At 36.6% G+C, this 26,417-nt stretch overlaps 1 protein-coding gene across 1 annotated transcript in view; it reads left to right on the top strand.

The window, feature by feature from the left end:
- Positions 1 to 1,819: 1,819 nt before the first annotated feature.
- The window catches only part of ITGA1 (integrin subunit alpha 1), a 138,754-nt gene continuing 114,156 nt past the window's right edge, over positions 1,820 to 26,417 (top strand). The window contains exons 1-3 of the mRNA XM_044681196.1: positions 1,820 to 1,887; positions 8,357 to 8,527; positions 26,160 to 26,272. Coding sequence (XP_044537131.1) covers positions 1,820 to 1,887; positions 8,357 to 8,527; positions 26,160 to 26,272 — 352 coding nt within the window. The remainder of the gene's footprint in view (positions 1,888 to 8,356; positions 8,528 to 26,159; positions 26,273 to 26,417) is intronic.

The raw sequence follows: 26,417 nt of genomic DNA, 5'->3' as shown, positions 1-26,417 counted from the left end.
AAGAACTTCCAGACATTCCATAGATGCTTTCTAGTTCTGAATTTAATCAATGCATTTGTGAAATAGCTGCACAACTATCTGTTGGAGCATTACTCTCTTGGTAGTCCAATTCAATTTAACAAACATTGATTAGGCACTAACGAGCTGAGCCCCGTGCCAGGTACCAAAGAGATTTGTTGTTGTTCTTCAGTCATTTCAGTCACATTTGGCTTTTTGTGACCCCATTTGGGATTTTCTTGGCAAAGACACTGGAGTGGTTTGCTATTTCCTTCTCCAGTTCATTTTATAGATGAGGAACCTGAGGCAAACAGTTAAGTGGCTTTGAAATAAGGATCCTTTCTAGATGGATGAGAGATGATAAAACCCACCTAGGAACCTCCCCAGGGCCAGTAAAGCACAAAACCCTCACGCTATAGAAAAACAAGTTTATTTGATGGTCGGAGTAAGGGAAACTGGTAGGCAAGATCCTAACACTATTAAAATCTAGCTTCCACCCAACCTATAAACATCTTGCAAGAAACGGTCTTCTGGTCTTCTCTGGCCCCTGCCTATAGCTCTCTGCTCTTATCTAAGACCCCCAAAGCTATCTGACTATACCTATCCAGATTTCTATGGATTAACAAAAAGGATAAAGAGGAAGGAAGGACTCACACCTTACCTAAAGCCTGGGGTTGGCTTCAACAGATAACCCAAAGTCCCAGTTGACAACCCTTGGATTACTTTGGTCAACTAGATTTCTGGCAGATGGTCTCTGTACCTCAGGGAAAGCAGTCCACTCCAAAGCAAACTCTCAACCAAGGAAATAACTAATCTCTCCACGAGATTAGGAATCCCAAGGGAAATTTGCAATAGCAAAACCTCCTTCCTGCTCAGCCAAAACAGGAGCCCCAGTAATGACTGTTAATTCCAGTAAACTCCCACAATCCTTCTCTCCTTGTCAGAATCCTTCCCCAGGGCTTGTATCCAAACTCTCCTCTTTTCCTCTTTAAGCTAATCCTTGAAATTTACTCTATCCCTTACCTACTTCCTGCAGCTTGTGCAGGGTTACATAGCTAGCAAATGTCTTAGCTCAGATTTGAACTCAGGTCTTCCTGACTCCAGATTTAGTAAAGCTATCAACTGGGCCACCTAGCTGCCTCCTAAAGATATAGTAGGCACTTAATAAATGAAGTGTTAAACTGAATTGAAAAAATAGCACATTCCCTACCCCCCCCCCCAGGATATTCCAGTCCACCAGGATGTGACCTATGCACATTTAAATAATAAAACAAAGTAGATTGTGACAGAGGCCAGGAGAAATCTAGATAAAAGAAATTAGGGAAATTTAAGGAGGAGAGTTAGGTGGTACAGTGGTTAGAGCAGTGGACCTGTAGTCAAGAAGACCTGAGTTCAAATTCAGCCTCAGACAATACTAGCTGTGTGAACCTGGGCAAATCACTTAACCCATTTGCCTCAGTCTCCTCACCCATGAAATGAGCTGGAGAAGGAAATGGCAAACTATAACAGTTATCTTTGCCAAGAAAACTCCAAATGGGGTCAGGAAGAGTCAGACACAACTGAAAAATGCCCAAAGAACGGGGGGAGAGATCAGTTCTGTGATTTCAGGTACAAGGATATATCCTGTTTGAATGCATATTAGAGAGAAGGGCAAATAAAAACAGGAAATCCCTATAGTTCAGTTAGCAGCTAGAATGTGGGTTGAAACCACTGGAAGAACTTAAATATTAGGGAAGATCATAGGTTTATATTTTATTCAGCAGATGATTGGAGAGGCACCAAAGGTTTAGACAAAAAAAAAAAAACCAACAACATGGTCAAGATGGTATGTTATAACATGGACTTTGAAAGGCTTTTTGATACCCAAAGACTTCAGCTGCCAACTTTCTGGTAAATATTGAATAGAATGGGACCCCAATTTGAGACTTATGTTAACTACATCTTTAAGAATGAAGAATTCCAAGAGGAGCATTCACATAACCTAATGAGTCCCATTCTCAGTGTATGCCAGGGCAGCTGTGTAGTAAAGTCCTGTTTGCATGCTGTTTTCCCAAATACTAGGTCTGTGTTTCCCACAGTGGGAGCAAGGGACCCCTGATGCTCCATCTTTGTTTATGCCTGTGATACATACATCTAGAAGATCCTGGGGGAGGGGGAGTTGGAAAGAGAATACTATGTAGACTAAATTCAAGGACTAGAGGATTTGGGGAGTAAAAGACTATTCTGAGGGGAGTCTGGGAGCAAGCAATTATTTGTGGTGGGAGGATATGGGAAAAGAGCAGATGTCTGTAGATACTGAAAAGTCAAATAAACATTGGGGAAGAGCAAATTACGGAAGAAAAAAACATTTAAAAAATTCATAAAATACCAACATTTGCTTTTTTTGTTTTTGTTTTTGAAGAATGGGAAACACTGAGCTGTAGTTTAGCAATCTGGCAGCATAAGTTTGTGTGTGTGTGTGTGTGTGTGTGTAGTAGATAGGTAGGCTTTATAAGGCATACCATACATTATAGGAGATATATCTATTTTTCTACTCTTCCCTCAATGTGTGGGTGTCTCACAAAATCGGATTATATACATTGTGTCTGGAAGGCTTCCAGAAAGATTAAAGTTAAAAGTAAAATCTTAATGGTACCCAGAACAGAGTAAGGTGGAGAATCTCTTCCCATGCCAAAATCAACCCCGTACTATATACAGGATGTCTCAAAAGTCTTAGTGTAGAGATATCAAAAAAATGGAGACATTTATTTGAATTGACTTTTCTGAATGTACTGATGGAAGCAGACATCATTCTAAAAATTGACATCATCTGTGACAAGAAAAATCTGAATGGTAAAAGTTACTGAGCTCAATTCTCTTCTTACACAACTCTGAGAAAGTGCCAAGATCTTGGAGGAGAGACAGCCAGGAGCATTAAGATATTTCTCTTCTAATAAGTGGAGATTTCCCTTTTTTCTGAATATTTAGTCCTTCCCCCAAATAATTGATGATTTCAAGACTTAATTCTTTGTGAGATCATTCGCTTGAAATGAGTATGAAATCCTGACAGTTAATATTTTTCATAATTATCCCCTTTCTTTCCATTCATCTTTGTTCCTTATTTAATTCCTATTTATTATTATTTTCTTCCAAACTTCGATTCCCACCACTATCCCAGATGTTCGCATTTCTTGATTACTATAAAAGTAGATACAATAAAAGGAAAGATCGCACTTTTTAAAAACATCTGAGCCCCATAAAATCACTTGGCTTGGCCATAACATGCCATAACCCATATGAGACATACTCCTGAGCCTCCCAGACAACTGAAAATCTGTAGTAAAAGCTGGATCCAATATTGATAACCCATTAAGTAGACTCTAATTCAATCCCATGACTCCAATTATACAACGTTCTACCATGTGTCTGTATCCCAGTTTCAGTTTGGGGAAAAAAAGCTTCCAGTTTCTATCTGCTTGTTCTACAGTGCTTGTTCTCCTAATATTAATCTCTCAAGAAAGCCTTTAAGTAAAATACATGAATTATAGGTTGACAAGAAGGTAAATAAAGCATCTCAGTAAGTTGGGGGATGGCAGGGAGGAAATTTTGCAGCTTGGATTACAAGCTGATGTGAAGAAAATCCTCTTATCATCTTGCTCTAAATCAATGATTCATTTATTCACCTGGACATGGTGTACCAAGGGTACACCAGAACTGATGGCAAGGGCATCCTGGTATGACAGGGCCTGGCATTTCAGATCTAGGCGTGGCTTGAATCCTGGACCAGTGCTCCAGGAATTGGCACTTCCTACAGCCAATCAAGATGGTGTTTTAGATTCCAGGTGTTGTCCTAGACAAAAGGAATCTGGTTTTATATAATGGCCCAACAAGCATACTTTTGAATTTGTTTAAGTGAGGGATAGTGAAATATTATTAATAATCAGGAAAACTCCCCTTCAGAGACCCCATAACTAATGGACACAATGTATGCACATATTGAAGTTTTCATATGCCAGATTTTGTCTTTCTGAAGTGGCTAAAACAGGAACACAAGGAATCAAATCCAATACAACAATATATATTACTCTATAACCATTTATTAAGTACCTAGCGTGTGATAAAGGGGCATCTAGGTGGCACAGTAGGTAGAGCACCAGACTTAGAGTCCAGAAGATCTGAGTTCAAATCTGGTTTTAGATACTAGTTGTGTGATCCTGGGTAAGTCACTTAACCCTTTTTGCTCCAGTTTCCTCATTTGCAAAATGAGCTGGAGCAAAAATGACAAACTGCTCTAGTATCTTTGCTATTAAAACCCCAAATGACATCAGAAAGAATTGCACACATAAAAATGACTGAACAACAAAAACAATATGATGGGCATTATGCTAGATCACTGATGGTGAACCTATGGCATGGGTGCCAAAGATGGCATGCAGAGCACTCTATGGGCACTCAGCCACCCTCCCTCCCTCTCCACCCCTAGAGTTTGTTACTAGAAAGGTAGACAGACTTGACAGAGCTGCTTCCCTTCCCCTCTCCACTGAGCCTGATGACATTTTTTCATATATCTCCTGCTCCTCCTCCCAGCAGCCAATGGGAACACACAGGAGGTTAGGTGGGTGGCTCACAGGTGGCAGAGCTGGAGGGGAGGGGAGTACTCCTCTCCCCCTCTCTATACTTGCTGAGGACATTCCTCACTTCACCTGCCCCTCTACACAGCAGCCCAATGGGAGTGCTTCCTCCCTCCCCTGTGTGGGGTAAGGGTAGTGGGGCAGGGCATTGCTGGGCCTTGGTGTGGGGTGGGGCAAAACATGTGGTCTCTGGGGTGGCTGGGCATGGCAATCAGTCTGGGGGGTGTAAGATTAAAAATTAATATTTTAATACTCTAAGTATTATTTTGATAAGATTTAATAATAATAATAATAATCAAAAGAAAAAATAGCCTCAGTAAAAGAGAAAAGCTTCCCAGACCAAAACACCCAGGAGAGAGCCCAGAGCCATCAGGGCAAAGAGCCCTGTCAGAGCAAGGTTTCCAGCAAATTTATTTCCCAAACCTCTGGACACCAAGTAAGGACATAACTTAAAAGGATGCTGGGTAAATGTAGTTCAGGTGTATCAAATTTCTATTTATGCATTCCCCCCTGTAATCCCTTGGGAGACTAATCTCCCCAATGTATAATTTTAAAAATAATTAACTTAAAACTTTAAAGATTATTAACTAGAGATATATACAATATTATAGTTTCTAAAGGGAAATTATAGGGGGTAGAGTGGCAGCAGGGCCCAGCATTCTGTCTCCAAAAAGGTTCTCCATCACTGTGCTAGGTAATAGGGATATAAATATAAAAATGAGATGGATCTAGCCCTGAGGAATTTATACTCTACTAGAGAGATGTGACATTTCCAGATAAGTAAATACAAAATAAATATACAATATTTATAATATAATATATAATAATTATATATATATAATAGGAGAGGACATAGTACTAAGGAATGAGGAATCAGAAAAGGCCTCTTGAAAGATGTGAAACTTGAGCCGAGCCTTGAAGGGACTTTGGGGTTCCAAACAGCATAGAAGTGAGCAATTAGAGCATTCCAGGTATGAGGGTTTGAGCTTATTCAAAAGGCTGGAGGTGAAAGGAATAGAATGTTATTACTGATAAAGGCCGGTAAGGCAACCCAGCTGGATCAAAGAAGACATGAGGGGAAGCATTTCAGCCTGGAAAGATAGATTGGAGCCAAGATGTGAGGGGTTCTAAATTCTAAACAGAGGGTTTTGTACTTCATCCTAAAAGCAACGGAAGACCATTGAGGCTTCTTGACAAATAAATAACATACTCAGACCTGTACCTTAGGATTATCTTTTGGCCTGCTGTTTGAAAGAGGGACTATAGAGTGTGCATTCTATAGTCCATGGGAGAAGTATTAGGCTCTGCACTAGGGTGGAGGTGGATGAGTAGATAAAAGGGGACAGAAAGGAATAATGTTTATGAACCAGAAAAGACAAGGTCTGGTAACTGATTGGATATAGGAGGTGAGAGAGAATGAAAGTGAAACATCAGGGATGATTCCTAGGTTTCAAAACTAGCTAACTGGAAGTATGGTGGTACTCCTGACATAAAAAGGGAAGTGACAAGGAGAGGCAGAGAAAGAAGGAAAAATAATGAGTTCTGTTTTGAGCCATGTTGATTAGTCCCATAATTTGCCTAGGACCTATTCTGGCCATGAAGTTACCTTCCCAGCATATATAGGACTGCTTTGATGCCATCCAAGCTGAGTGCTCATTTAGGGATTTTCCATCATAAGAATAGCATGGAAGTGGGGTGACTAGATGACTCTGTGGATTAAAAGCCAGGCTGTGAGATGGGAGGTCCCAGGTTAAAATCTGGCCTCAGACACTTCCTCATTATGTGATCCTAGACAAGTCACTTAATTCCCATCCTAGCTCTAATAACTCTTCTACTTTGGAACCAATACACAGTATTGATTCTAAGGTGGAAGGTAAAGGTTTTTTTTTTTAAAAAGAATAGTATAGGAAGGAGTAGATGACACCAATAAAAATGATCAAAGGGAGCTAGAACCTCTGAGGAAAGAGTGAAGGAATTATTCTTCTTTATTTGGAGAATAGAGAAAGAAGAGGGTCTTTAAACTGTCTTAAAGTATAGGAACGATTAAAATACAGAAGATGGCAAGCAGCTGTTCCCAATCTCTTCTGAGGATTGTACAGGAAATGTACTTCTATGGGTCTACACTACCCATCCACTTGATCTGTACCCTTCCCTCCCACCAGATAAATCTGATAGTCTGCCAAAGTATAACTCTTCCTTCCTCTGCTTCACTATTTATACAGACACTCCCAAATACTTGGAAGAGCATTTTTTCTCACCTGCCAAATCCACATTCTTTCTTTCTCTTAAAACCTAACTCTAACTCACTTCTCCTGTGAGGCATTCCCTGACTAGACAGAACTAGGTAGTGATACTCTACCTGAAATCGGCACATCCCTGTGTCTGCATTTGTTCATTCATTAATTCATTCAGTTAATATTTATTGAATACCTACTAGGTTCTAGATACTGAGAAGAAAAGTGATATGAATAAGAATAGTCCATATTTATGGTGGAAATTACAGTCTAGGAGAGGAGAAAGAAATTAGAAAATAACTTTAATTATGAAACTTTTTTAGAGATATAAAAGTCATATTAACAAGGAGAGCAGAGGATAAGGATGTTTTGGCTGGGTTAATGAGTACAGGCTTTGTGAAGCAAATGGATGGCTAAGGGTATATTTGCTCTTTCTCTTTTCTACTTAACATCTTTTCTATAATACACAAAAATTTGCACAATAATTTAATAAAAGTTAGTTGCTTTTCATAATATTAAATTTCAATAATCTGGTTTCAAGTTCTTTTTAAAGAAGAAGTGAATACATAGGTGAATCAAGCTTTGAAACCCTTTCCCTAGACATCTTTAACAATTTGAGAAAGAAATTGTCATGGCTGGTTTAGTTCATCCTGTTTGAACTAGGATAGAAGCAGGGAATCATTAAAGGATGAAGGGACAATTCAATGCCACATCTATTAAGTACTTACTATGCACAATGTCTTGTGCTAAATGTTAAGGATAAAAACTTCTGAAAATATCATAGAAATATCATAGGAAGCAAAATACAATAGTTACTTTAAAAAGATAAATTTGAAATGTTGCTATAATGGCATAAGAATTCTTCTGGAACCCAAAGTACCTCACTCATTATGAGTCCTACCTAGGGTTTCTGTGTCATGGACCCTAAGGCAGCTGAGAATTTTTATTCCTCTTTACTAATTACCAAAGTACTAGCTTCAAAGCCTAATTCTTCCATCTAGAAAGTACCATTAATTCACCCAGAACTGAAAGCAAGTAGCAACCTTCCCCTATAAGAAGAGTAGTTGAAAGTTCTCCCTCTTGCCAGAAACTCTGGAAAATGATATTCTTGTATATGATGTACTTGAAATGAGAAATGCTGCCTATTTACATTCCATTTGGGGCCATAATTTGTTGGAAGAGTAACCAGCAAAATTAATCTCCTACCATTGTTTCAATCTTATGGTCATCTGATCTTCCAACAGTTATTTCTCATATATTTTTAAATCTTTAGATGTGGGAATGGTATAGATGCCAACTTACTATGGTTTCTAGTTAAAATATGCATCCTTCATTTGTATTCAGTAAAAAGCTTTGCATTGACTTTGAATCAATATAAAGTGAGCCAAAGCCAAGTTTATGTGGATTGCCTTTGTCAGAGTCCTCAGATTTTGAGTGTCAAAATTGCCCTCTCTAACAAGAGCAATGTTTTTAGTTGCAACCACAAAAACACTATCTTTAATTCAAAACATGAAGGGAGTTCATTGCTTATTGTGATACTGAACCTTTCATTTTTCTTCTTAAAGTGGTCTTGGGCTTCTGTGTATCCTTTAACGTGGATGTGAAAAATGCAATGACCTTCAGTGGCCCAGTGGAGGACATGTTTGGATACACAGTTCAACAATATGAAAATGAGGAAGGCAAATGGTAAGTTTGTGGGCTATGGTTTTATGTTTTTGTATTTATTTATTAACTTTCTAAAGAAAACAATGTCTAATATTATACTGTTTCCTGCTTTTTAAATGCACTGTTTTGGCCTGAATCATTTCTGAGCAGAATATACTTTCTAATAAATTCTGTTGTGAAGAGATAGATTCAAAGTTTTAAAAAAATTCCTTGGCACTAGACCTTAAAGGATGTGGTCAGTGATTTCTGTTGTAGCCTGGCTTCATCTCAAAGGTCCCTGCCTAAAACCGTTTAGCAATTAAGCTGCTGTGGGGAGAGTTTGACATTTAACAAACATTTATTAAGTTCCTACTGTGCTGTGTGAATGATATGATGAGATACAGAGTTAATTAAGATAGTCTCTCTGTAAAATATCTGACAAAGCTTTCTAAATTTTTCCTGGTGATGTGATTTGTGCCTATGTGAATCACCTCTTAAAGCCAGACTATGGTCCCCTTGGGGGCAGGACATGCCTGGACTTTGGCTTATAATGCACTATAGCATGCCACCTTCTGTGAAGGGGCCAAAATCAGGGTAAGGGTGCAGAGTAGTTTAGTGTGAGTGAAAGAATGTGTGAAGTGGAAAAATAGAGGTTGTGTTCAGAGAGTCAAATTTTCAAGTTTGAGCCCTTGACCATTGTATAATTTTGAAAGATTAATGAGGTGCTTCAGCTAAGTAGTATAATAGAGCACTTGTTCTGGATTTGGGAGGACCTGGGTTCAAATTTGAACTCAGATACTTCCTAGCTATATGAGCCTGGGCAAGTCACTTAACATTGTTTGCTAGTCCTTTCATTTTCTGTCTTAGAATTGGCACTAAGACAGAAGGTAAGGAAGGGCTTTAAAAAAAGAAAGTGAGGTTTAAAGTGTGGATATGTTGTGGGAAAAACAACCAAGTTTGTAGCAGGGTCTCATCTCAAGAATGAGAGACTCAGACTCCATTCAGTACAGAAGAAAATATTTTTATTTGAAAAGGTTTAAGAAGGCTTAATAGCCTAATAGCTGATAGGATAGCTTTGGGGCTAATTAGATATCCTCAGGGTTGATGGATTAGCTAAGGGCTAGTACAGTAGCCTCTCTTGGAGCTGATAGAATAGCAGTTCCATCGCCCTGGGCTGATGGAGTCCAGTAGATAATGGTGTAGCAGCTCCAGGTGTGGAGTCCCAACCCCAACTGTGGAGTAGTAGCTCAGTGCCCTGTGGGTCAGGGTTTTCATATTTATTAGCATCTGGGGGCTAGTCTTCTCCCATTCCAGAATCATCTTCACTTTTTTGAAGACATTGGAAAATGGGCATGGCCAAATTCAGGTGGAGATGTGGTTTGGGTTTTGACACGCACATCTTGGGGAATAAGGAGCATGCATAGGTTTGGAGGATAGTGTTTATGTTCCACGTTCCCTTCACTGTTACCTTGTCATCATTTGTCAATGTGGGAGGAGTCTTGCTACCCTTCTGGAATGTTTTTTTCAATGATGGGAGCAAGGAGGGGGATGCAGTATAGTGGAGAATCACTATAAGTAATTAAAAATGGCTGACAGTTCAGATCTAAAGTAAATAAAAAACAACATGAGTAATTAATAAAAGTGATAGGCACAAAATTGATGCTCAGTATAGAACATTACAGATCCAGTATAGGTGATTGATGATACAGAATGGGTAACTGACCAACAATACAGATTCTGCAATTCATGCTTGACCAATGCTGAAATTACAGATTTTGCAGGTGATGTTTAACTAGTGCTAAGTGGTGAGAAATGCAAGATTTCAGAGTATGAGGGTCCTGTTTCTATTACTGTCCCTCACTGCCCCTGGCCTCTCCATCAGGTGTGTTGGTGTGTGATTAAAGTGGAGTCAGAAGAAGGCTTATGGTATTAAAGAATTAGAGAAATTCCATGGGTGTGGGTGTGGGTAGGTATCAGGTTATAAGATGGCTATTGATGTCATTGAACATGATGACTTGTGTTGACAGTTGGGGGAAATATCTTGAGCCTGGTGCTAAAGTCACTGAAAAATGAACTGAATGGCCCGGAGAGTTCTGTAATTATTTTCTGTTTTAATTTGAATGAGAGACAAGGTAAGAAAAGTCTTTAAAATGCTTAATTTTTAGACTGGATCTTTGATCTTATTGGTGACAGGAAATCAATATCAACTACTGCTTAGCAACTAATACTCTTAGAGAATTGTTGCCTGTGCTGAGAAATCAAGTTACTTGCTTAGGATCACAGGGCCTCTGTATTTAAGAAGTAGAACTTGAGATTTCTAACCCTTCTGCCTCTCAAAAAGAGTTAACATACCTTCCACAAGTGCCAAGGAATACTTTGTTCATCTCTTAGGTTTGGCTTCTAAATGTTTCCTAATTTAGAAAGACAACACTAGGAATGAGAACCTGGCCTTGTAAGAATTTATGATGCGCCCCAGTGTGTGTGTGTGTGTGTGTGTGTGTGTGTGTGTGTGTGTGTGTGTGTGTGTGTTTCNTGTGTGTGTGTGTGTGTGTGTGTGTGTGTGTGTGTGTGTGTGTGTGTCTGTGTCTGTGTCTGTGTGTGTGTGTGTTTCCCCAGTAGTTTCTTGATTTTTTGAACAAATAACATATACTGAGTATAAGATTTTTATGGATCTGTAAACCCTCCCTTGATTTGTATTCAGTATAGTTAAAACACAGAAAGCATGGGGGTTGGTGGAGAAACTTCGGTTTGAATACCCAGACTAAGAATACCTTTTCCTCAGGTAATAACATTAATAATAATAAAAAAGAAGTGGAGGCAGTAACAACTATTTTGCGTGGGAGTCTCATTAATCTGCCTTTATCCTCTCTTAGAGAAGGGCCCTAAAGTTTTTCTTGATTGCACTATAAAAGGCAGCCAGGTGGCACAGTGGATAAAATGCTGGAAAACTCATATTCCTGAGTCTGGTCTCAGATACTTACTAGCTATGGGATCTGGGCCAGTCACTTAACCCTCTTTGCCTCAGTTTCCTCATCTATAAAATGAGCTGGAGAAGAAAATTGAAAACTATACAGTATCTCTGTTGAGAAAACCCCAAATGAGGTCATGAAGAATCTGACATGACTGAAAAACATTGTATTATATACTTTAATCTTGATTAACATAGTAGCTAACAAGCTGTCAAAGCATACAAAGAGCATGAGGACCTGAATTCTAAATGTGAAAGATATTTTTGCATCTCCACTTATCTCACATACCAGTAATATAGCACAAATATATCCTGAACATTGATGAAGGGCATACATTTTCCTTAATGTTTTTTTTTCTTATTTTAGAACCCTTACTTTCTGTTTAGTATTAATTCTAAGATAAAAGAGCAGTAAGGGCTAGACAGTGGGGGTTTACATAACTTGCCCAGTCACAAAGAAAGTTAGGAGGTATCTGAGGTCAGATTTGACCCTAGGTCATCCCAACACCAATCCTGGAGCTCTATCCATTGTGCTACCTAAACTTCCCCTCCTTAATGTTTTCTAGAATGAATGAATGAAAAAGCATTTAAATGCTCAATATGTGTCAGGCTATGTATCTGAAGGATACACATACAATTTTTGTCATTAGGAAGCTTATATTCTCATAGGAGGAAATAATACATCTGGCACAGCTGTAGCCAGGGAAGAGGACATTGAAGGAGTGCAATTATAGCTTGCCAAATTTGTAGCAAAGAAACCATACTTATGTATAATTTAAATTTTCTTAGTTCTCCTTCTTTCTTATAACTTTTGGCATATCTTTTAAAGTTGTTAGACTGTCCCTCTGTTGTCTATATATATATATATATATATAATGGCTATTTTCTTCTCTTTTCAAACACTGGCACACTATCTGGTGTATAATAAACAGTGGAATGTTGAATTGAATTATGCCTAAAATTCAAAGCTGACATTAGCAGTAAATAGGTATGGAAAAGAAGAGAAAAACTAAGGGAAATTTGTCAGTAGGGAGGTGAACATGACCAGCCTAAAACCTTGGCACAAACAGATCTAACAGCAGCCCCTTCTTCCATCTGGCTAGCTTTCCTATAGCTCAGCCTTTTCTTTGCATGTCACTTTTCTGGACCTCAGGTACCTCACCTGTAAAAATTATCCTCATCTATCTAGAGGTCAAGTGATCAAGTGTGTGCCTTGGCTCTGCCTCAACTAGTGGTAAAACTTTGGGCAAGTTATTTAATCTGAATTAGCTGACCCAGAGATTCATTGTAGCTCTAAATCTATGGTCTTATGAGATCTAGGCAAGAACTAAATCTTCCCAATATGGCTGAAAGGGCTGGTCCAAGGAAATGTATGGGGAGGGAGGAAGAGAAGTAGGGAGGGAAGGAAAGAAGAAGGGAGGTTGGGAGGAAGGGAAAGATGGAAGGAAAGGAAGAGAGAGAGAGAGAAAGAGATTAGGAAATCATACGGTAGCAGAACACATTCTTCTTTTGATTAAGGTTAGCTGTTTTTTATTGTGTTTACCATGAGGTAAAGAATTCTTTGTACTCACTATGTGGCTTAGGAAGATTTTGAAACAATAAAATTTAAGTAATCACTTTTATTTAAAGAAGAAATATAATACTTTAAGGTATTTAAAAAGAAGACATCATATGCTCTGTATCATCCAGGTCCCTTGAATCTGGGGGGGGGGCGGTAGTTATTAGCAGAGCTGACCCTAGGGAAAACTGTGAAGTATGTAAGGATTTCCTTGGACTGTCCCCCCCTTCACCCCTCCCCATACATTTACTTGGACCAGCCCTTTCAGCCATATTGGCTTGTCAACTTCAATCAGTGTCTCATGCCCTGATGCTTTTCTAGCTCTAACCCTTCTAGCCCCTCCATCAAAACCTAGTGGTCCTGTATCCTATTCTCACAAAATCCTGTTTTATGATAAGTAAATGCTGGTGTCTCTGGTAAACAAATCAATACTAATGCATACTCTCCTTTACTAAATGAATCCTCTCCTGTATACATTTTTTATGGTGAATTTCCCAAAGCAGCTATTTAACCCACAGGTTAAAGTTATAATATAGAGACTTTTGGACACTATGGAGGCATAAGGTAAATACTAAAGAGGAGGTAAGACTTTGGAAGGCCCCTCAAATGATGCAGTAATTCATATTTCTAGAAAATGACCTGCTTCTATTCATCAAAAATGACCAGACCCTGAAAAGTTCCTACCCCTTTATCCTCCCTTGCTGATTTTGCTCTTCTTTCTGGAAAATACACAATTAACCATCATAATCCTCAACATGAATGGAATAATGAGCTGATCCATATGTAAGTCAAGTGTACAAGCATTTATTCAGCACTTACTCTAATCAGGTACTGATTTATGCTAAGTGGAAAGACTTACAATGGATTAGGAAAGGGAATCCAACAATAGATGGTTTACAATAAAGACACATGAGATATAAATATTCATACAGAATTAAAATGAGAGGCTAAAGCAAAATTTATTATGCTTCAACTGAATTAAAAAAAGCAGAAGTAGCACTCCTGATTTCAGATAAGGTTAGAGTAAGTACAGATGTGATTTTAAAAAAAGAGATAAGCAGGAATATTTACATTATGCTTGAAGGCTCATAGCACCATAGATATCAGAACTTAATATGTATGCACAAAGTATCATAATAACTAAGTACTTAAAGAAAAAACCAGTAGAATTGGAGAGAGACATAGTAAAACTACAGTAGGGATGAGGGTGGGAATGGAGGCCTTAATACACCCATTATAGATCTAGACAAAGATAAGAAAGAAATTAAAGATTTAAATAGAACTTTAGAAAAATTCTAGATGATATATCTTTGATGATAACTGAATGAGAATAATAAGGAACTTGAGTATTTCTATACTGAATGCAGCGATTTTGGAAAAATTCACCAAGTTTGGGGGCATATAGAATTCACCAAAAATGCAGAAAAGGAAAAATATTATATGCATCATTTACTCATAACAATGAAATAGAAATTATATTAATTAAAGTTTGCTTGCAGAAAGTTTGAGAGTAGGATGGAGGAAAATACACAACTTTCTAACATAACTGGGATTGTGAGTAATGTGAACTTACCTATAAAATCTAAGAGAAAAGTGAAATAAAATGAAAATAGATTCCAATATTACATGTTCTTTACAATAAAGTCACTTGAAACAAAGACTAACACAAAATAAAAATAAGAAAATTCAAATTAAAGAGCCTCTTTGATTCTACCTCATACCCATCAGATTAGCAAAATTGATAAGAATGGAAAATTACTATTGGGGGCTATGGAAAACTGACATATTAATGCACTGCTAATGGAGTAGTGGATTAGTCTAGCCAATCCAGTAATCTGTTTGGAATTGCACCTCAAAAAAAGTTGTTAAACTATCCAGACTCTGACCAAACAATTACTAGTAGACCTATACCCAAAAGAAATTAAAGAAAAAGGAAAAAGAACCATAAGAACAAAACCACCTACAGCAGCTCTTTGTGTGGTTAAAAATTAAAAAAAGGAACCTGGGAGCATCTAGTAGACTGAGAGCCAAGCCTAAATAGAGATGGGAGGTCATGGGTTCAAATTCGGCCTCAGATACTTCCTAGTTATGTGACAGATACTTCCTAGCTGGACAAGTCACAATCTCCATTGCATAGTTTTTATCACTATTCTGCCTGGGAACCAATACACAGTACTGATTCTAAAGGCTTAAAACACAAAACAAAACAAAACTAGAAACTAAACAGGTGACTATCAATTAAGGGATAACCAAACAAATTATTGCATATGAATGTAATGGATTACTATTAACATTAACAACATGGTGTAAACAAAATCCTTGAAAACATTAAGGTCACTAGCTACAAAAAGAGACATTTTTTTTGACAGAAACAACACAATGATTTATTTTGTTTGACTCTGCATTACAAGGGTTTTGTTTTTGGTTTTGTTTTTGTTTTTTGATGGAGGCTGATGGGAGAGAAAGAAAAGAGTTTTTAAAAATTCATTCCAAAAATTAAAATTTAATAAAAATAAACAAAGCATAGGTTTCTAACTTGCATTTGGCTCAATATCCAAGGCAAAATCATTAATTGAAGAACTAAGGAATTCTTTATTTTCTATTAAGGAACCAGAGAGTGATGGCAGCCGCTGTTTTCCTTTCCTTGAAAGAAGAGTGATTCATTTATGTCTGTATCCCCAATATCTGGCCCAGTGCTTGGCATATATTAGGTGCTTAATAAATGCTTGTTGATTGATTTACGTGTCTTGTTCCTAGAAGATACCTTCATCTGCCTCTCCCCATGACTAGTTCATCACTAGTAGAATGGCTTAAAAAGAAAGACAGGCGGGATGTGGAAGCCAAATTTACCATCTTACTTCTTTTTGACTCCTTGACTTGCCCATGGCACCTCTGTCTTGATAAAAAGATCTTCTCACTTACTACACATGCTTTTCTAATTCCTCACTGGGCAACTAAAGCTGGTCCTCTGTGAAGAAGAAGAGGGGATCAAAATATGAGAAGGGTGCTACAAGTATGGATTGTCCTTACAGCTGTTTTCTTTCATGTTGTAGCTAGAGAGTTTATTTGTAAAGCTATAAATAAGCAGGTATTTATGCTAACAAAAACTTGGAAAAGTTGAGTTGTTTACAGTATTAAATCCCTGAATATTCTGAGTGAATTTTTATCTGTCTGTTTAGATAACTGGATTAAGCTCTTATCCTATGAATTCCCACCTTCAGCATGAAGACTTTCCCAGACTCCTTAATCTTTTGATCTTCCCTTTTGTTACTATCCTCAATTTGTCTTGCATATATCTTGTTTGGGCATCTTTTGCATGTCATCTCTATGATTAGCTGTGAGCTTCTTGAGGGCAAGGTTGTTGGGTTTGTTTTTCTTTTTTATCTCTCTTTGCATTCTCAGCACTTAGCACAGTGCCTGGCTTATAGTAAATGAATAATAAATTCTAAAGACTTGATTGTGCATCTCTAGAGGAATTCATTCTTCTGGAGTACTATGGACAAAAATAAAAGGTCAATACATTTAAAGAAAGTCTAACTTCTCTTAAGTTTGTAGACATTGTGAAGTAATTGTGTTTGTGCAATTCAAAAAACCTACTTGAAAAAGAGGGGGAAAGGTTTTTTTTTTTTTTTAAGCTGGATCAAATCTTTTTCCAATTTTAATATGATGTTTATTTTGTATTGCTTTTGATGTTCTCTTTGAAGTCTAAATTCCTCCTTTGGCAAATTGTCATTTCTTTGACTCTTCTCATTTCTACCCACATCCCCTACGCCTGGCATTTTCCATGGTCCTGCAGTTTGTAGAACTACTTTGTTCATTTCTTTTTTTTCTTTTTAAACAGTCACTGGTCAATGTTTATACCTTTATGTATTTTAGTATAAGAAACTTGGTACATGGGTAACGAGTTTAACTTTTCTTACATGTCCAAGAGCAGAAAAGATGGATATTAGTTTAGAAAGTATTAAAGAATATGTGTGGAACAACATGCCAGAGAAAGCTACCAAATGGACAAGGCTGAAATAAACAGCTTTTTAAAGAAGTCAAATTGAGTCATCAAACCCTTATTAAGCTTTCACAATGTGTAAGGCACCATGAAAGATTGTTGGGGATATAAAGACAAAAATTAAACAGGAAGGGATCTTTTTTATCTTTTTTAACTTATACAGTGTGATTTTATGGAAAGAATAATAAATTTTTATTTAATTACTGATCTCTGCCACATTCAAACTGTGATTTGGAGCAAGTCACTTAAACTCTCTGAGCCTCATCTATAAATTGTGGAAATTCAACTAGATGATCTCAAATATCCTTTCTATCTCAAATCTATGATCAGGTATAGACCTAAACAAAATCCCCTCTCTACCAGTCCAGCCTTTGCTTAAAGATCTCTGGTGTGGGAATCCTATCAATTTCCAATACAGTCTCTTCCACTTGAGGATTGTTAATTACTAGTAAAACTTTCTTAATCTTGAATCAAATTTATAAATACATACAGTTCTTGCTTCTTGTTGAAAGCAGCCTGTTTTGCAGACATTCCTGTAAAGTAGTTTTACATAATGCAAATTTTCCTGCAGATATGAAGTAGGAAGAAAGGGAGTGAGGCAGGAAAGGGACCATATGCCATGGACAGAGGGAGTTGGCACACAGTGTAAGGACATGTGGGTGTTGGAAAGGGAGAGGTAGAAGTAGAGGCAGAACATGGCAAAAGTTTTCCTCTCTCCTACTGAGGTCTCAAGCCAAGCCCTTAATCCAGTGCCTGGATTTCTCTCCATTCAACCATTCTTCTTTTCTGCTTTCATTTGAAGGTTTTTATTTTGTTGTTGTTGCTGCTGGGTTTTGTTTGTTTGTTTTTGTTTTTGTTTTGCTTTTGTGGGAGAGACAGGAGTAGAAACAAAAAGCACAGTACTGTACCATAAAGTTAATACAGATTTTAGAATTCTTTATGTAGAGTCAAATTTGTATGTAAAGCAAGAAGCCTGTATTTTTCACATTCTTCCTTTATGCTCACCTTCACATTAAAGTCATTAAGTAATAAGGTCAGCTATTCCTCAATTGACATTTAGTGACCATGGTAGCATGGTTCCAGCATACTTTCTTTCTTTTTTTTTTTTTTAAACTTTAAGCCCATATCCTTCATCTTAGAATCAATACTGTATATTGGTTCCAAGGCAGAAAAGTGATAAAGGTTAGGCAATGGGGGTTAAATACTTTGCCCAGAGCCACACAGCTAAAAAGTATCTGAGCCTAGATTTGAATCCAGGACCTCCCATTTCTAGGCCTGACTCATCTTCTGAGTCACCTAGATGCTCCCATCCAGCATACTTTCATGTCTTATTTCACATTAGTGCCCTTAACATGGAATATATTCTAGTGAACTCATTTACTATCTGGTCTCTGAACTTGGCATTCAACCTCCTATCTTTGTGTTTTTATACATACTATGTAGCATATTTGGCTTGTACTTATTACTCATTTCATGTCCAAGAATCCTTAGCTTCTTTCAAGATTCTGCTTGTTTCTTTCTCCTAAGAGAAACCTTGATTCTCCTAGTTATTAAAAGGTTGCCTACTCAATTTACCCTTTATTTATTTATATGAATAAATCTGGTTTCCCTTAAGTGGAATATAAGCTCCTTGAGAGAAGAGTTGTTATTTTTTTCTTTCTTCTCCCAGCACCCACTACACTTAGTGGACATTTAATCATTTAATACATCAATGATTAATGAATAAATCATTGTGAAATTAAAAATGGAGTTGAATAACGACTTCCTTTGGAGGATTTTGTCAATTTCTTCATGTAATTTCTGAAATTCATGTCTGCAACAGATGTTGGCATGTATGAAATTAGGTCTAAATATTGCCTTTCATTTGTACACATTATGAATGCTCTACAGAAAGATTTTCAATGAAATTAGTTTTCTTTTTGATTTTGAGTTCAAAATGAGATGAATTATAACAACCTAAAGCATGAGTCTGCCTATGTCATTCCTTTCAAGATTTACTGTGTCCCTATAGCTTCTAGGATGAAAAACAAACTTCTTGATCTAGCATTTAAAGACTTTTAGTATCTGGACCTAAACTTTCTGTACTTATTTCACATGACTTCCCCTTTCATAATCTAGGTGCCAAGAAGCCACCTAGTAGGCAACCTTTTATATCCAACCTCCATGTTTTTGTTCCTTCAGATGTGAAATCTTTTCTTTCCTTATATCTGCTTCTTAGAATCCACCTCCATTTAAGTATCACCTCTTATACTATGCTTTTCCAGATCTCCCTAGTTGATAGAGCTCATTCCTTCCTCAGATTTGCTTTTCCATATGTAATACATTCCCTAGAGACAATATAAGGGCATGCCAGTTGAGACCTAATCTTAGAATCCCATTAATTTATAGGGTTTAGAACCAGAAAAGCCGTTAGTGGGGCAGCTAAATGGTATAATGGATAGTGTTAAGTCTGAAATGAAAGAGATTCATCTCTAGAGTTCAAATTGGGCCTCAGAGACTAGCTGTGTGACTGTGGACAAGTCACTTGTTCCTGTTTGCCTGAGTTTCCTCATCATTAAAATTTGCTAAAGAAGGAAAAAGCAAAACAGTCCAGCATCTCTGTCAAGAAAGCCCCAAATGGGGTCATGAAGAGTTGAAAATGACTAAAATGAAAAGTCCTCGAGATCATCTAGTCGAACTGCATTCTAAGGAAACTCCAAAAGTTTATATGTTTAGAGCTCTGAATCTCAAACCTGGAAGATCAAAATACAGTCACACAGCTACTAAGTGGCTGAACGATCATTTAAATCCATATTTTTGGACTCCAAGTTCTCTGTTTATTCTTCTGTTGTACTACCCACCCCCTTTCCAGGACTTTATTCTACATCAGAGGTTTTTAATCTGGAAGGAGTCTCTGGATAGTTTTCAGGGGATCTAAGAACTTGGATGAATGGGTGAACAAAACACATCTTTATTTTTATTAACGTTTAACTGAAATTTAACATTTCTTTCAATTATTTAAAGACATTACATTGAGAACAGTCCCAGAGGCTTCAGAGTCAATGACAAACACACACACACATATACACAAAGGTTAAGAACTCCTTATCTACATATTATCATTCTACTGGTACTCTCTAAGGTGGCCCTATGATTTTTTTTGCATCCATATTATATTATTTATCCATATTGAATTTGTGGTGAAATAAAACTTCCAAGGCCTTTTCATTTGAGCTGCCATTAAAATTGCTCTCTCATATCCTGTATTTATGCAGGATTTTTTAAACCAAACTAGAGATTTTCTGCCACAAAAGTCTTAGTTTAGTTGTATGCTGACCTTGAATTCTCAAAAACTATACCAGGAAAGCTTAAATTCTGGCAGGTTCTATGATGTTAGAGAAGCTTTGATTATAGGGCTGGTGACAGACCATAGGCCTTTTGGACAAGATTTAAGTATAGAGAGACTCCCCACAAGAAGTCTGGCCACCAGAGAAAGATTTTCTTTGCCTATAACAACCAATTACGTGGACAGACACACAATGACTCTTGGTCAGGTGTGGAACCCTTCTGCTTCCATAGTGAAGATAACAGAATGGTGAGAAAGGGCACTGAGTTTCAAGTTTCAAGACTATTTAGTAATATTAAATTAGATGTTGGTACTTTTAATACAAGATTGTTGCCCATCAAAAAGTTGATATGCTGAGTTTAAATCCCAGCTCCGCCATATATATTCTCTCTTAATCACCTTCTATATCTCCAGTTTCAGCATCTATAAAACATCATGATCTGTAAAGTTACTTTCTAGCACTATATCTACCTAAGTCTGTTAAAGAATGGAAGATTTTTTTTTCTATAAATTAAAAAAGAAGACAAAGAAAGGACATCTAAATGGAAGAATGCTTTACAGGTTCACCTCAGAGATATAGATTAAAGAACTGGCATCCTAATCTGGCAGTGCTTCACATGGGCTGCTATATTCATGCTGACTCTAGTAATCATTTTTGTTGTTATTAAGTCAGTTTTGGTTTTGCCTGATTTTTTGTGGCTCCATTTAGAGTTTTCTTGGCCAGATACTGGAGTACTTTGCCATTTCCTTCTCCAGCTCATTTTATAGATGAGAACATTGAAGCAAACAGGGAGAAGTGACTTGCCCAGGCTCACACAGCTAGTGTCTGAGGCTGGGTTTAAATTCAGAAAGATAAGTCTTCCTGACTTGAGGCCTGACAGTCTTTCCACTGTGCCACCTAGCTGCCACAATAATGTTCCATTCTTCTCATACCATTTACTTTGGTCTCTCATTCTCTCACTTTTTAGTTCTAAAACTGCAGTTAAATCAAAATTAGAATTTTCTACTAGAAAAGGTATGTCAATCTAATCTCCTAGAGATACATTTATCATTCTAATAACTTAAAGGCAAAATGACTCTCCCTAGTCACATTTTTTATATATTGTTTCCTCCATTACAATGTTAGTCATTATCAATCAATCAATTCATTAAGTACGTACTATGTGCCAGGTACTGTGCTAAGTGCTAAGGAGTCAAAGAAAAGCAAATTAGAATTTCTGCCCTTGAGGAGCTTGAGGAGGTTAGACCATCTATAAAAGAATATGTACAAATAAGCTACATACAAAACAAATTAGGGGTAGTTGGAAATAATAATTGGAGATAACAGAAGGAAGATAGGAGAGGGACTGGAAAAGGCTTCTTGTTGAAGAATGTAAGCTCCTTCAGGGCAGGGGCCATCTCTGCTTTTTATTTATATCCCAAATGCTTATAATGTAGGGCTTAACAAAGAATTTATAAATAATTAATTTAATAAATTAACTAATTATTTAATATTAATTTTTAATATTTTTCCATTCCATTAGTGAAATTGGGTTCATTCACATCCTCAAAACAATAACAAAAATCATTTTAAGGAATACCCGGTAAGCTAGCCATGCAGATAGAAAACAAATGAAAAAGTAGCATGAAGGTAATTGTAGCCTTGCTTTGACAAATCTATTAAGGTAGATGAAGTAGAGAAATTCTATGAAGAATTTATCAAGATACTCTGAAATAAATCCACATAAACATAAATAATTATTGACTTGAATATGAAAGTAGAAATGAGAGGATGGACACTGATAATCACACAGGAAAATTTACTGCAGAATCAAGAAATTAAAGAGATCAAAGGTTTGTAAAAAACTTATTTCTGTACCACACAAATATATTTTTTTCAGAAAAAGTCAAATAGTGCTACGATAGTGACCTCAAACAACATCATCAAAAAGCCAACTTGATCATATTGTAATAAACAAAGGATAATAAAGAAGTCATTTCAGAATTGGTTCTCCATGTACAGTTGGACCAACCAAGTGGTGAAAAGGTGAAGGTGAACAGTAAATTTTAAGCAAAAAAGTAGATGAGATGATAAGTATGAGACTATAACAACAAAAATAGAGAAAGAAGGCATCCTACCAAATGCCTTTCATGAGACAAATATAGTACTGATGCCTATATTAGGAAAGGATAAAGTAAACTGTAAACCCAATGAATACCAAAGCAAAAATATTCAATAAAAAAGCTATAAAAACATATTTAAAAGATAATTCATTACAAGTTGATGTTATGCCAAGAATCTAAGAAACATTAGAAAAACCACTATATAATAGTCCATATTAATTGAATGAGAATATGATTGTATCAATACAATTAGAAAAAGCTTTTCACAATATGTAACATTCATTTATATAGAAATAACAAACCTTTCCCTAATATAGTTAACAATATTTGTCTAAAATCAAGAGTTTTCATTAGATTTAATGGAGAAACACTAAGGTCCCTTCCAATATGAGTCCAAAACAAAGATGTATATTGTAATGATTATTATTTTGTAGAGTTCTAAAAGTTCTAACTATTAGACTAAGGCAAGTTAAAGGAAATGAGTAATAAACATAGGCAAAAAAGAAACAAAGTATTAGTATTTGCAGATACTTTGCTTAGAGAACTCTGGAGATACAAATAAAATTAATTAAAATAACTTTAACAGAATAATAGGATACAAAAAATGCCCACAAAATTGCACCAACCTTTCTATATATTATAAACAAAACCTAGCAGGAGGAAAAAAAAATATACTCCATTCAAAATAAATACAAATATATATAAAATATCTATTTGGGAGTCAACTGACCAAGGCAAACTCAAAAATTATATAAATATAACTTTTTAAAAACCCTCTTTAACAGAGTTAAAGGAACATTTTAAAATGAGAAGCAATACTGGGGTTGGTCCCTACTAATAATAAAATATCTAACCCCTGTCCCAACACCATTTGGTCTAGTACTCTCTCCTTATTGGTAGATAAAGTCCCTGCTCTGTATGCAAGGCAGGGTAGAGTTAGGAGGAGGTGGTGAGAAAACTCTAGCTTTTACTTGTTCCTGTGGACGTCCAGTTTGGATCCTTCTTCAGGTCTTTTCAAGGCCAGTACCCTTTGGGACTGGTCAAATTTCAAGGTTTCTTTAAGGCCAGAGTCACAATTTAAAATTAAAAAAATTTTAAATAAGGCCAAAGCCTCAAGAGAAAAGATGGAAAAGGCTAACTTCAGGTTGCTGAAGGAAAAGACTCTGGGAAAACATGAGAAGAGTTAATAGGCTTCATCATGTCACTGTTCCCATCTTGCTACTGTAGAGATTTTGGGGAGTTTCCCCTTGGGTGATATCTAGGACATTCTATTGGTTGAACTGAGTTATCTCATTCCCAGAACTCCTTCATTCTTTATTGTCTGGTATATATTCCTCAACGTATATCTTCTCTGATTTCTGTTTTGCTATGATTTGGATAAATGGGTTTCTTTCCTATTTGCTGTGTATGTTCATTCTGAATCTGGCCTTAACTGGGAAAGAGGTCAAGCCTTCTATATACAACTTGGGGTTTCCTCTCCCCTCCCCCAATTCCAAAGTTATCTAAAGTTGAATAGAGTCTCATCATATCTACTAGAAGATCAGATAGACTTAATACTATAATAGTATTCCCCTTTCTCTGAGAAAAACAGAATGCCCTCTGGCCACACTGTCCTGCTTTCCTTCCTGATAGGAATGAAAATCTCCCTTGGAGAAGGGTCACTGGGGAGAAGAAATTAGAGGTGTCTATTTTGCCTCCCTTTGAGCCACACACAAGGACAGTCTTTCTTACAAATAAAAATAATTATGTTCACTAAATCAATTTACAGATTTAGTGCCTACCAATTAAACTGCCAAGGGGTTGTTTATAAGCCAGAAAAAAAAACCGAAATTCATATATAGGAATAAAAATGCTCAAGAAGATCAAGGAAAGTTATCCATTGCTATAAAAAAAATCAACTAAGTCTGAATACAGACCGAAGCATGCCATTCTTTTTTTTTTTTTTTTTTTAAACCCTTGTACTTCGGTATATTATCTCATAGGTGGAAGAGTGGTAAGGGTGGGCAATGGGGGTCAAGTGACTTGCCCAGGGTCACACAGCTGGGAAGTGGCTGAGGCCGGGTTTGAACCTAGGACCTCCTATCTCTAGGCCTGACTCTCACTCCACGGAGCTACCCAGCAGCCCTATGCCATTCTTCATTTTATTACTTCACTGAATTTTTTCTCTTCTTTCACCACATGATAAAAATGGAAATATGTATTGCATAACAACACATGTACAACCTATATCATATTACCTGTCATCTAGGGGAAAGGGGAAGGGAGAATGTGTATCACAGAATCACAGAAAATGATCTTTGAAAATTATAACAATATGTAATCTAGAAAAAAATTTTAAATAAAAAAGAACATCAAAGGAAATAATGAAAAAGTATATATATATTTGTATTTGTATATATATTTATTTAAAATCTAAGAGTATGAAAACTTATATTATCCACTGATGTAGTAAACGGTACTGGTTTAGGCATTAGAAAAGTTGATCGGGGCGGGGGGGCGGGTCATCTGGGTGGCTCAGTGGGTTGAGAGCCAGGCCTAGAGATGGGAGGTCCTAGGTTCAAANTTGAAAATTATAACAATATGTAATCTAGAAAAAAATTTTAAATAAAAAAGAACATCAAAGGAAATAATGAAAAAGTATATATATATATATATTTGTATATATATTTATTTAAAATCTAAGAGTATGAAAACTTATATTATCCACTGATGTAGTAAACGGTACTGGTTTAGGCATTAGAAAAGTTGATCGGGGCGGGGGGGCGGGTCATCTGGGTGGCTCAGTGGGTTGAGAGCCAGGCCTAGAGATGGGAGGTCCTAGGTTCAAATCTGGCCTCTGACAATTCCTAGTTGTGTGATCTTGGATAAGTCACTTAACTCCCATTGCCTAGCCTTTACCACTCTTCTGCCTTGGAACCAATACACAGTATTGATTCCAAGGTGGAAGGTAAGAGGTTAAAAAATAAAGTTGATCAACTAAACAATTAGACAAACCAGATTTGGGAGCAATCAAACTTAGCAGAGAGATGGTTAACTGGGAAAATTCTTCACAGAAAATTTCTCTAATAAAGGTCTGATATTCAAAATATACAGGAAATTGATACAAATATATAAGGGAAAGAGAAATTACTTAATAGATAATTGTCAAAGAATATGAATATCTAATTTTCAAATGAATTAAGGTAAAGCTATCACTAATCAAATCTTTGTATCTCTTGCTTTGCCCATGAAATTTTAAATTCCATGTATGTAAAACCTAGTCAAAAATACTATGGACCCAAATACCAAATAAATTGTCATGCATCCCATAGGATCTTGTTTAGTGTGTGGCTAACTTGTTATCTCAGTTATTACATTTGAGAATTGAAGAAGTTAAAAAAAAAACACTTTTTTTGAAGATCAAAAGTGAAAATAAGTTTACTGACACAGGGCAAAAATATAGTTTTTCATTTGTTTTTCTACATCTTTTTTGTTACTTATCTTTTAATGTGTGTGGAAGTTTTGGTGAGTTTTTTTGTGTGGGAAATATTTAAGTCATTTTTCATTTAAGAACACTCTCTGCCTTAATTAGATGCCTTTAGAACACTGGACATTGACTGAACTTGTCTGTGGGAAACAATTTGGTTGTTGTTAATATTCTTAGGATTAGCCATGAACTAAATGAAATAAAGAACCCTTTATTACTTAAAATACTTATTCATACTATTTAATTTTCAGGGTGCTCATTGGTTCTCCTTTAGTTGGCCAACCCAAGAACAGAACTGGAGATGTTTATAAGTGTCCAGTAGGGCGAGGAGAATCGTTGCCATGCATAAAATTGGACCTCCCAGGTAAGGTAAAAGAGTGAATTCTATGCCTATAATGTATCCTGGGCACTCAGAAAATGCACTAGGTTATAGAGAATTATTTTAGGTTTAAAGAGAAAAAACTCTGAGACTGGAGGGACATTAAAAATGTCCTGGATTCCCTATTCTG

The sequence above is a fragment of the Gracilinanus agilis genome, chromosome 1 (genome assembly GCF_016433145.1).
Source record: "Gracilinanus agilis isolate LMUSP501 chromosome 1, AgileGrace, whole genome shotgun sequence".
Taxonomy (NCBI): Eukaryota; Metazoa; Chordata; class Mammalia; order Didelphimorphia; family Didelphidae; genus Gracilinanus; species Gracilinanus agilis.
This window is presented reverse-complemented; position numbering and strand designations above follow the sequence as displayed.